Source organism: Aythya fuligula, chromosome 27 (genome assembly GCF_009819795.1).
Source record: "Aythya fuligula isolate bAytFul2 chromosome 27, bAytFul2.pri, whole genome shotgun sequence".
Classification (NCBI taxonomy): domain Eukaryota; kingdom Metazoa; phylum Chordata; class Aves; order Anseriformes; family Anatidae; genus Aythya; species Aythya fuligula.
The window spans coordinates 1,023,323-1,033,860 of NC_045585.1; the positions used below are offsets into that span (position 1 = coordinate 1,023,323).

At 67.0% G+C, this 10,538-nt stretch overlaps 2 protein-coding genes across 2 annotated transcripts; one reads left to right on the forward strand and one right to left on the reverse strand.

The window, feature by feature from the left end:
* Positions 1–1,635: 1,635 nt before the first annotated feature.
* On the reverse strand, positions 1,636–7,598 carry TMEM127 (transmembrane protein 127). The gene is made up of 3 exons (XM_032204179.1): positions 7,331–7,598; positions 4,436–4,600; positions 1,636–3,520 (listed from the first exon to the last, which is right to left on the reverse strand). Exons 1-3 carry the CDS (start codon positions 7,596–7,598, stop codon positions 3,213–3,215), a joined length of 741 nt encoding a protein of 246 aa, XP_032060070.1. The 3' UTR covers positions 1,636–3,212.
* A 108-nt stretch (positions 7,599–7,706) lies between these two features.
* On the forward strand, positions 7,707–10,059 carry CIAO1 (cytosolic iron-sulfur assembly component 1). Its single transcript, XM_032204109.1, has 7 exons — positions 7,707–7,863; positions 8,439–8,587; positions 8,664–8,775; positions 8,857–8,945; positions 9,031–9,232; positions 9,337–9,424; positions 9,510–10,059. Exons 1-7 carry the CDS (start codon positions 7,725–7,727, stop codon positions 9,748–9,750), a joined length of 1,020 nt encoding a protein of 339 aa, XP_032060000.1. The 5' UTR covers positions 7,707–7,724; the 3' UTR covers positions 9,751–10,059.
* Positions 10,060–10,538: the final 479 nt, after the last annotated feature.

Genomic DNA, 10,538 nt, shown 5'->3' on the forward strand with positions numbered 1-10,538 from the left:
GGCGGGAGGAGAGGGAGGAGGAGGAGGGCGGGGAGGAGGCGGCGGCAGGCCCGAGGCCGGCGGGCGGAGGCCCAGGCGCGAGGCCCGGGCGAGGAGGCCGAGGAGCGGCCGCCGCGGCTGCAACATGCCGCCGCTCTGCCCCCGCCGCCGTCGCGCGGCGTCTGACGTCAGCGCGCCGCGCCGCCCGCTCCTCATTGGGCGCCGCCGCCGCCGCCCCGCGCGGCGATTGGGTGGGGAAGGAGGGGGTGGGCGGGGTCTGCAGGGGGTGGGCGGGGACAGGGTGGGAGGGGGAGTGGCTTAAGGAGGGGGGCGGGGCTGGGGGGCACGGGGCTGGATGGGGCCGGGGGCTGTGGGGTCGGGGGCAGCCGCCCCTAATTGTGGGGTGCGGGGGCACAGCCCTGTATGCACTGGGGTGCGGGGGCACAGGGCACTACTGGGGGGCGGGGGGCACAGCCCTTTATGGGGTGCCTGTATTTATTGGGGTGGGGGACACCAGCCTTGATTTATTGGGGTCCAGGGGGCACAGACCTCGATTTATTGGGGTCCAGGGGGCACAGGACTTTATTTATGGGGGTTTGGGGCACCAGCCTTTATTTATTGGGGTGCAGGAGGACAGGCCACTATTTATTGGGGTGCTGGGGGCACAGTCCTTTATTGGGGTGCTGGGTACAGGCCTTTATTTTTTGGGGTGTGGGGGCCACAGGACTTTATTTACTGGGGTTTGGAGCACCAGCCTTTATTTATTGGGGTTCAGGGGGCACAGGCATCTAATTACTGGGGTTTAGGGGCACAGGATTTTATTTATGGGGGCGCAGGCCTTTATTTATTGGGGTGCACAGCACAGGCCTATATTTATTGGGGTATGGGGCCACAGGACGTTATGTATTGGGGTGCGCAGCACCAACCTCTATTTGTTGGGGTGCGGGGGGCACCTGGACTTTATTTATTGGGGTGTGGGGGTACAGGCCACTATTTATTGGGGTGCTGAGGGCACAGCCCTTTATGGGGGTGCAGGGCACACGCCTTTTATTTATTGGGGTGGGCAGGACTTTATTTATTGGGGTGGGGGTCACCAGCCTTTATTTATGGGGGGGCAGGGCACAAGGCTTTATTTATTAGGGTCTATGGCACAGGCCTTTATTTATTGGGGTGTGGGGACTCAGACCCTTATTTATTGGGGTGGGAGCACTGACCTGTGCTTATTGGGGTGCGGAGGGCACAGGCCTTTACTTATTGGGGTGGGGGCACCAGCCGGTATTTATTGGGGTGCGTGGCAGCGGGTGCAGTCCAGGGGCATTTCTTGGGGTTCTGGCACAGGCGCTTAGAGGGGTGCAGGGCAACGGGGCGCAGGCGAGGGCATTTCTTGGGGTGCACAGGGCATGGGGCAGGGCAGCACAGGCCTTTATAGGGGCGCAAGGATCAGAGGGGGGGACTTAGGAGGGGCTGCCAAGTGGGGTGCGTGGCAGGGACGTTTTTTGGGGTGGAGGACAGCAGCAGACAGCGGGGATATTTATCGGGGCGCAGAGCAGCACGAGGGGGGAGCAGCGCGGAGCCCCCCCCCACAGCTTTAGGATAAAACCCGGCCCCGAACCCCCCGCCCCTGGTTTTGGGAACAAAGCGCAGGCAGGCACCGGGCACTATGTACACGGGTTTATTCCTCTGGAAAAGGGCAGGGCGCGGGACGGGGCCGAGGTGCGGGGTGTGGGGGACACGGGGACGGTGACAGAGGGGTGGCACGTGGCCCCCCCCTCCCACCCCGACACCTCGGGGACCTCCCCGCGTCCCGCCCCGACCTCCTGGAGCTACGTTTGTTAGTAGGGTGGGGGCGTCGCGTCCTTTTCCTTTTTTGGGGTTTTTACAGAAATACAGTGTTTATGCACAAGACTATTTACAGACGAGCCCTCCCTTGCATAGAGGCGCCGGGGGGGAGGAAGGGGGGGAACCCAAATCATTTTCCGGACACCCCAGCACCCCCAGACCTGGTTATTTTTGGCCGAGGGGGCAGCAGCGGGGTGGTGGGACGGGGAGAACGGCACTGGGGCTGTGCTGGACCCTTCAGATGACGCTGCCGGTGCCCGGACCAAAGCCCCGATGGTTTTGGGGCTGTGACGGAGCCACCCCCGGTCACATCCTGAGCCCCAGCGGGCGGCCGAATCCTGCCCAGGCAGCAGGAGGAGGAAGAGGAGCAAGCGGGATGAAGCAGCCGGGGGCAGGGCAGGGAACGGGGTGAGGAGCATTTGGAAGAGGGGAGCAGCATCGCGCAGCGTGCCGGCCCTAAAACTCCTCCTGGAGCCCCCCGCACCTCTGCCGAGCCGCCCCGCTGCTCCCGGGCTGGCATACCCACCCCGCGCAGCTTTCCCTGCTCAATTTGCCCCAAACGGCCCCAAAACAAGGCTGCTCTCCTTGCTGGCTGCCGTCTGGGTTTGGCTGCGGGACTCTCGGCACCGCGCGGCTCCCGGCAGCATCCCTCGGGGCTGGCGGAGGAGCGGGGCGGTGAATTCATTCATTAAAAGCGGGGCAGAAAAAAACATTAAAAGGGAGCGAAAAGCAAACCAGTCCCATTTCCACGGAGGTCAGGAACGTGCATAAAAGCCACAGCCGCAGGTGCTGCTTCTCGGGGCCGGCGCCGTACAAAAACCTCGGGATTTTCCTTGGGTTTGCAGCCCGGGGAGGTGCCACAGGGGTGCAGGTCGCTCCCGGGGCAGCTCCTCCGGTGCCGTGCCCCCCTCGCCAGCCTCACCGCGGGCACGGCGACGTCCTGGAAGCACCCCCAGCAGGCGGCGAGCCTCAGGAGTAAAGTGCAAAACGCGCGCCATGGGCACGAGCCGCGGGAGGGGAGCGGTGCCGGGGGGGTGGTGCTGTGCCTGCCCCCCTGCTGGGGCTGCTGCAGCCCCCTCCTCTCCCACGGCGCCTCTCCGCACGCACCAACACGCTGGCACACGCGTGTACCTGGTGGTGCAGGCAGGGTGGGCTGGGGCCGAGCTCGCAGCCTCCGTCGCGGCGCCCCGTGGTCCGCAGGGGGGGAAGGAGGGCTCGGGGGGCGGCTTCGGGGCTCGCCCCCGTCTCTAAATCCAACTCTAAAACCAGTCCTTCGCGCGGGACAGCCAGCACGGCTCCCCCACGGCGAAGCAGCCGGGACCGGCAGCCCCGGGGGAGGGCAAGTTTCGGGGGGGGGCACAGAGCCCTGCCCGCGCCCCGGAGCCGCGGCGGCCTCAGGGGGTGTACGCCGGGGGTGGCTGGAACTGGTTGATCACCTCGTACTCGGCCGGGTAGGGCTCGTTCTCCTCCATCTCCGACAGCAGCTCCAGGGCCTGCTCCTCCTCCTCGGTGGGGTAGTGGCGCAGCAGGTTGGCGGCCGTGGCGAGGATGGAGGCGCCCCCGGCCCCCGCCACCAGGTAGAAGCTGACGGCGAAGGTGACGTAGACCTGGGAGCCGTGGTACTTCTTGTGCTGCTGCTGCTGCGCCAGGATCAGCTCCGAGGCCCAGTAGCAGAAGCCGATGACGGTGGCGCACTGCAGGACTTGGGGGGGGGAAGAACAGCGGTTGAGGCACCAGGAAGGAATAAAAATCAGTGAGTTTACTTTGTGGCTAAGGCAAAGCCCCCCCACGGCCGTGCTCTGCTTGCCAGGGGAGTGGAGCAGGCAGAGAGCAAGGTATTGGGGCAAAAAAAGAGCCTGCCCAGCCCGTGGAGGTACCAGAAGGCTGAAATTCATCACAGGAGGGAGGAAAGCAGCAGGGAGAGGAGCGCAGCCTGACGGAGCCTCCCCTCTGCCTCCAGGCCAGCAGGGAAAGAAGAGGCTGAGCGCCTCCCTGTGAGCCTGGATGCTGCTGTGCTAAGGGTGTTTGTCCCCATCTCTGTGGGGGAGCCAGGTTAGGGAGGAAAAGCAGCAGAAAAATAAAGGAGCTCCCCTGGCGTGGCTCTGAGGAAGCAAACCAGCTCGCCCAGCTCATGATAAAGGAGGAGGAGCAGCGAGGCCGCGAAGCTGAAGGGATTTTGTGACCCAGAAGGAGCTGCACGGACACCTCGGTGCCCTGAGCCCCACGCCGTGGGCTCTGCAGCTCAGCGCCCTGACGTGCCGGCAGGGCTCAGGGGATGTAAACCTCCTGAGGCTGACTCACAGCACCCGACCTTCCCCACAAGGGCACGGATCTGCGCCACGGGAGCCCTTTGAGAAGCACAGCTCAGCGCCCCGTGCCCATTTGGAGGCGCTTGGTGTCCACCCCTGACCTCTGACCCCAGGATTTAGCTCCGATTCGGAGGCCAGAGCTGCCCTTGAGGGCTCTGAGGCTGCTCTGGCTGCAGACAGAGCTAAGGAAGAGCTCTGCACATCGGCTGGGCAGCGCAGCCCCGAGCTGAAAACCCCTTTCCTCGGATCAGGGAAGGGAATGTGGGGTTTCCCCGTGCAGCTGCAGCGACAGCCCTGCCTGGTGTTACCTGTGAGGATGTGGGCGAAGGCGTAGCGGCGCGTGATCTTCAGCGCCGGGTGCTTGGGCCCGAAGACGTCCAGCAGGAAGGCCGAGAGGCTGCAGATGATGCCCAGGAAGCAGAAGGCGGCGATGACGCGGAGCAGCAGCACGGTCTGGGGGTTCATGCAGTAATCTGCGGGGACATGGGGCTGCTGAGCACGGCGGCAAGCTGCCTTCTTGACCTGACCCCTCCCCAGTGCCCCGACGGTTTCACCCTGCTGAGCTCTCCTCCGGGCTTGGAGAAGTGGTGCTGTGCACCTCTGCCCTCCGTGAACCCGACCTTTGTTAGCTGCGGGCAGGGCATTTTATGGGGTGCTGCTGCAGTGGAAATGAAAGCTGAGGGAACGCCTCCAAACAGGGCTGCGCAGGTTCCTTGTTTTGTATGAACTGGGAGTTTACCGGGGAGCCTCCTTGCTCTGACACCGCTCAGCTCCGGAGCTGAAGGAAGCCTGGTCCCGCACCTCCCCGGGACATTTCGGTGCTGCCGGGGTCACCCCGCAGAACCCAACCCCATTTACCCCCATCTCGGGCACGCCGAGCCCTGGGGCCAGCCGAGGTGCTGCCGGACCCACCCCGGGCTGGGCTGAGGTCCCCAGGAGTCACCTCCCTGGGAGCTGTTTACGAGCAGCACCTGACCCAGCCTGGGGACAAACCCTTCAATTAGGGGAAATTAGCGTGCAGACGGGGCAGGATCCTCTTCCTGGCAGCTCAGCGGGGCTCTGCACCACGGTGACCCTACAAATACCAAGGGTGTTTGCCCTAAAGGCGTGTGGGGGTGATCCCATGCGGGGAAACCGGGTGGGTTTGCGCCAGAAAAACACCCGTGGGTGGGGAGAGGGAGAAGGAAAGGGCAGGCACGAGTCCCTCGGAACCGTGTGTCCCAAACGCCCCCGCTGCAGGGCACGGCTTTGCCACCCCAAAACCCCCCTGTATCGGGAGGGCAGGGCGCTGCTCCCCTCCTCTTCCCCTTCTCATCTCCCCACCGAGCTGCTCTGGTGCTCCCCGGGCCCTGCGGGGGGGTGGCGAGCACTTCCCGGCTCCAGCACCGAAGGAGAAGCAGCGAGGGGGATCCCGGGGGAAGTTGGAACCTTGGCTAAAAGCCACAGCGGGCACGAGTGGTCGGTCTGTCTGTCTGTCCTTCTGTCTGTCTGTCTGTCCTTCCGTCTGTCTGTCTGCCCCGGGTGGCACAGAGCTGGAGTTACAGCCTGGGGCCTCCCAGGAGCACGGGGAGCTTCCAACCAGGCTGCCCCACGGGATAACCCGAGCTGGAGGGGACCCCCTCCCCGGAGCCCTGCTGCTGCCTCCACTCAGCACCACCAAAAATGAATCCGTGGGCCTGAGTGCTGGCTGGGCGAACTGCAGAAATCATCACGGTTGGAAAATCCCTCCTCACCCTGTACACACAGCCCCTGCCACCACCGGCACCACCAAACCCAGTCCCCAAGCACCACGTCCAACCCCTCCTTGAGCACCCCCAGGGACGGGGACTCCCCCACCTCCCTGGGCAACCCGTCCCAGTGCCTGCCCGCTCTGTCTGAGCAGCAATGGCTCCTCATTCCCCACCTGAGCCTCCCCTGGCACAACTCGAGGCCGTTCCCTCTGCTCCTGTCAGTTCCCTGTGCGCAGAGGCCACCCCCCAGCCCCCCAGCCCTTCCTTCCAGGCAGTTGCAGAGAGCAATGAGCTCTGCCCTGAGCCTCCTCTTCTCCAGCCCTCTTCTCGATGCCCTTCTTGCAGTGAGGGGCCTCAGCCAGGAGAAGCCCCCACATCCCCGGGAGCCCCTCCCAGCTCCTGACCACCTCTGGGTGCAGGTCCCCTCCCTGCCACCCACCCCGAGCTCCCCGTCCCAGCTCTGTGCTGTCCCCTCAGCTCCTGGCGCTGTCCCCAGGGATCAGCGTTGCCCCTCTGCTTCCCTTGGGAACAAACTAAACCCCCAGGATCTGCCCCTAAACCCCCTCCCCTTGCTTCCTACACCCCCAGGGCCTGACCCCACACCCCCAGGAACCGGCTCCTAACCCCCTTCCCCTGAACTGCCAGGATCTGCCCCCACACCCCTTCCCCCAGTCCCTACACCCCCGGGGCCAGTCCCTAACCCCCTTCCCCCAACCCCTACCCCTATTCCCAGGCCCCTAAAGCCCCGAGACTGGACCCTACACCCCTAGGACTGGCTCCTAACCCCCTTCCCTGGCCCCTAAAACCCTGGGATCTGCCCCTACATCCCTTTCCCTGGCCCCTAACTCCCCAGGGTCGAGCCCCACACCCCCCTCCCCCGGTCATTACAGCCCCAGGGCCTGACCCTACACCCTAAGACCAGCTCCTACCCACCCCTGTTCCTCAGCCCCTACACCCCAGGATCAGTCCCTACACCCCTGGGGCCACTCCCTGACCCCCAAACCCTCAGGACCTGCCCCTAACCCCCGGAACTGGACCCTACACCCCTTCTCCCGGCCCTAACCCCCTTCCAAGGCCCTGAAGCCCCCGGATCGGACCCTAAACCCCCAGGATCGACCCCTAACCCCCCCAGAATCAGGCCCTAAACCCCTGGAACCTGCCCCTACCCCTGCTCCCCAGCCCCTAACCCCAAGGACTGGACCCTACACCTCTTCTCCCGGCCCCAAACCCCCTTCCCAGGCCCTGAAGACCCCGAATAGGGCCCTAAACCCCCCGGGATCAGGCCCTAAACCCCAGTGACCTACCCTTAACCCGCGGGACTGGACCCTACACCCCTTCCCCGGCCCCAAACCCCTTTCTCAGGCCCTGAAACCCCCGGGATCGGGCCCTAAACCCCCGGGATCGGGCCCTAAACCCCCTAACCCTGCCCCTTCCCCTCCCGCTCCCGGTCCGTCCCCGTGCCCCCGGTCTCACCGCGCAGCAGCTCGGGCTCCACGTAGCCCAGCACATCGGCGACGCCCAGCTCCTGCCGGCCGCAGGTGCCGCCGTGGATGCGGAGCCAGGCGGGCTCGGCCAGCGCCGTGCAGAGCGCCGTGATGGACAGCGCCCCGGGCAGCGCCGACGCCAGGCTCCGCTCCGGCTGCTTCGGCAGCCCCCCCCCGCCTCCGCCGCCGGCCCCGCCGCCCGCCGCCCCCCTCCGCCGCCGCCCCCCGGGCAGCCCCGGCCCGCCGGGGGTGTACATGGCGCCCGGCCCCGGCCCCGGCTCCCGGCTCCGGTTCCGCTTCCGGCCGCGGTCCGGTTCCGCTTCCGGCCCCGCCCCGCGGCTCGGCTGCTTCCGCTTCTTCCGCTTCCGGCGGCGGCGGGCGGCATGAAGGAGGCGCTGCAGCCGCTGTGCCGGGTGGCCGCGCACCCCGAGGCCCGCTGCTGGTTCCTGGCCTGGAGCCCCGGCGGCGGCCTCCTGGCGTCCTGCGGCGGGGACCGAACCGTGCGGCTCTGGGCGAGGGAAGGTGCGGGGCGGGGCCAGGAGCCAGGGGGGGCGTGGCTACTGGAAGGGGCGTGGCCACGGGAAGGGGGCGGGGTCAGGGAGAGGGGTGGGGCAAGGGGGCGGGGTCAGGGGGTTATGGGCGGGGTCAGGGGCAGGGGTGAGGCAAGGGGAGGGGGTGGGGTCACAGAGGCAGGGGGCGGGGCCACAAGAGGTGGGTGGGGCGGGGCTGTGGGAGCTGGGGGAGGAGCCCCAGGGAGTGGGGGCGGGGCCATGGGAGCTCCGAGGGAGGGGCTGGGGAAGGGGCGGGGCCACAGGGATGGAGGCGGGGCGACGGGAGGTGAGGGGGCGGGGTCACGAGTTGCGAGGGCGGGGCCACAGCACCTGTGGGCGGGGCTAAAAGCACGGTGGGGGGTCATTGAGAGGGTGGGGCTGCGAGGGGCGGGGCTTAAAGGTAAGGGCGGGGCTAAAGGCAGGGAGAGGACAGGGTGGTGCTGGGGGGCGGGGCCTGATGGCAGCAGGGGTGGAGCCTGCAGGGGTGGGCGGGGCCTGAGGCCACACCCCCTCCCCTCGCCCCCCCCCCCGTTTCCCCCCCCCCAGGGCCGGGCTGGGCGTGCCGGGCGGTGCTGGGGGAGGGGCACCAGCGCACGGTGCGGCGCGTGGCCTGGTCGCCCTGCGGCTCCTACCTGGCCTCCGCCAGCTTCGACGCCACCACCTGCATCTGGAAGAAGGGCGACGACGGCTTCGAGGTGAGGCCCCCGCCCGGCCCCTGCCCCCCAGCCCTCACCCCGCCACGCCCTGACCCCCCTCCCGACCCCTCCGCAGTGCGTGACCACGCTGGAGGGGCATGAGAACGAGGTGAAATCGGTGGCCTGGGCCCCCTCGGGCAACCTGCTGGCCACCTGCAGCCGCGACAAGAGCGTGTGGGTGTGGGAAGGTGAGTGGGACAACCCCGGGGGGGGCCCTGTGCCGCCTGTCCCCCCCCCCAGTGCCCTAACGGGGAGCGCTGTGCCCGCAGTGGATGAGGAGGAGGAGTACGAGTGCGTCAGCGTCCTCAACTCGCACACGCAGGACGTCAAGCACGTGGTGTGGCACCCCAACCAGGAGGTGAGGGCGGCGCCAACGAGGGGCTGGGGGCTTTCTGTGGGTGCACAGCCCCTCAGTGCCCCCTGCTCCCCTCTGCCCACCCCAGCTCTTGGCCTCGGCCAGCTACGACGACACGGTGAAGCTGTACCGCGAGGAGGAGGACGACTGGGTGTGCTGCGCCACGCTGGAGGGCCACGAGTCCACCGTGTGGAGCCTGGCCTTCGACCGCAGCGGCGAGCGCCTGGCGTCCTGCAGCGACGACAAGACGGTGCGCATCTGGCAGCAGTACAAGCCGGGCAACGAGGAAGGTGAGCGCCCCTCGGCCCCGTGAGGAGCAGCAGGGAACACGTCCAAGCCCCCGGGGCGTTGCTCGGTTCACCCCCGGTGCTGAGTTTTTCCTCTCGCTGCCCAGGGGTGGCGTGCAGCGGCACCGACCCCACCTGGAAGTGCGTCTGCAACCTGTCGGGCTACCACTCCAGGACCATCTACGACGTGGCGTGGTGCGTGGCGGCGCGGCCCCGCTCCCCTCGGTTCCCTTTGGCTTGGGGGGGAGCGGGGCTGACCCCCTGCGCTGCCCCCCTGCAGGTGCCACCTCACCGGGGCGCTGGCCACGGCCTGCGGCGACGACGCCATCCGGGTCTTCGAGGAGAGCGCCTCGTCCACGCCGCAGCAGCCCACCTTCAGCCTCACCGCCCACGTGCCCCGCGCACACTCGCAGGACGTCAACTGCGTGGCCTGGAACCCCAAGGAGCCGGGGCTGCTGGCCTCCTGCAGCGACGACGGCGAGATCGCCTTCTGGAAGTACCAGCGGCCCGAAGTCTGCTGAGAGCTCTCCCCAGAGGTTTCAGGCTGCGCTGCTGGCCACAAAGCCCCTTGTTGAGGAGAGCAGGACGGGGCCGGGGTGGGCAACCTCCTGCGTCCCACCTCCCCGCAGCACTTGGACTTCAGCCCTGTGGCAGCCTGCGGCTGAGGGGTTTGGTGGGGCCAGAAAGGAGCCTGCCAGCCGTGGGGGTCCTGCCACGCTCCCCAGGGACACACACAGCGGGGCAGCCCCCCTGCCAGGCTCAGGGAGACATCCCCAGGGCGTTGCTTCTCCCTCCTGCTCCGCGCTCAATAAATCCTTGCCCTGCTCGAAGCCTCCGGCTCTTCCTTTTGGGGCTGTCACTGCCCCACCTGGCCCCCGGGGGAGCGGGGTGTAAGCAGCAGGGCAGGGTGTGAGCAGCAGGGCAGGGTGTAAGAGCTGCCCCGGGGCTGGGGGAGGCTGGAGGGGGAGGCTGGCGACCAGGGAAGGGGTTGTACACCCCGTAACACACAGCTCCTGGGAGGTGGTGGAGGGTTGTGCCTGCCTGCTGCTCCCCGAAACTGCTACGGGGCAGCTCCTGGGGCCGGAGCTGACCTCTTTTCCTCCTGCCAAACCCCACACCGCCTGTTCTTCTTCCTGGCAGCTTGCTCTGCCTTAATTAGCTCTGCTAATGAACTTTTTGGAGCGGGCAGCGATGTGCAGCAAAGCCAAGGGCACGGAACTAAGTGTGAGCTGGGGACACACCAAAGCCCTTCAGCCTTGCTGTTGAACCCTTTAAGGTTAAAAAGTGGGTGGAAAACAGCCCCAACCGC

What these genes read in the sequence shown, in the direction of transcription:
- TMEM127 (XM_032204179.1), bottom strand. Translation starts at nt 7,598, where the DNA reads ATGTACACCCCCGGCGGGCCGGGGCTGCCCGGGGGGCGGCGGCGGAGG. An exon ending in GGAGCCCGAGCTGCTGCGCG is followed by an intron (nt 4,601 to 7,330) that starts GTGAGACCGGGG and finishes ATGTCCCCGCAG; the next exon opens with ATTACTGCATGAACCCCCAG. An exon ending in CTTCGCCCACATCCTCACAG is followed by an intron (nt 3,521 to 4,435) that starts GTAACACCAGGC and finishes CCCCCCCCCAAG; the next exon opens with TCCTGCAGTGCGCCACCGTC.
- CIAO1 (XM_032204109.1), top strand. Translation starts at nt 7,725, where the DNA reads ATGAAGGAGGCGCTGCAGCCGCTGTGCCGGGTGGCCGCGCACCCCGAG. An exon ending in GCGGCTCTGGGCGAGGGAAG is followed by an intron (nt 7,864 to 8,438) that starts GTGCGGGGCGGG and finishes CCCCCCCCCCAG; the next exon opens with GGCCGGGCTGGGCGTGCCGG. An exon ending in TGTGGCACCCCAACCAGGAG is followed by an intron (nt 8,946 to 9,030) that starts GTGAGGGCGGCG and finishes TGCCCACCCCAG; the next exon opens with CTCTTGGCCTCGGCCAGCTA.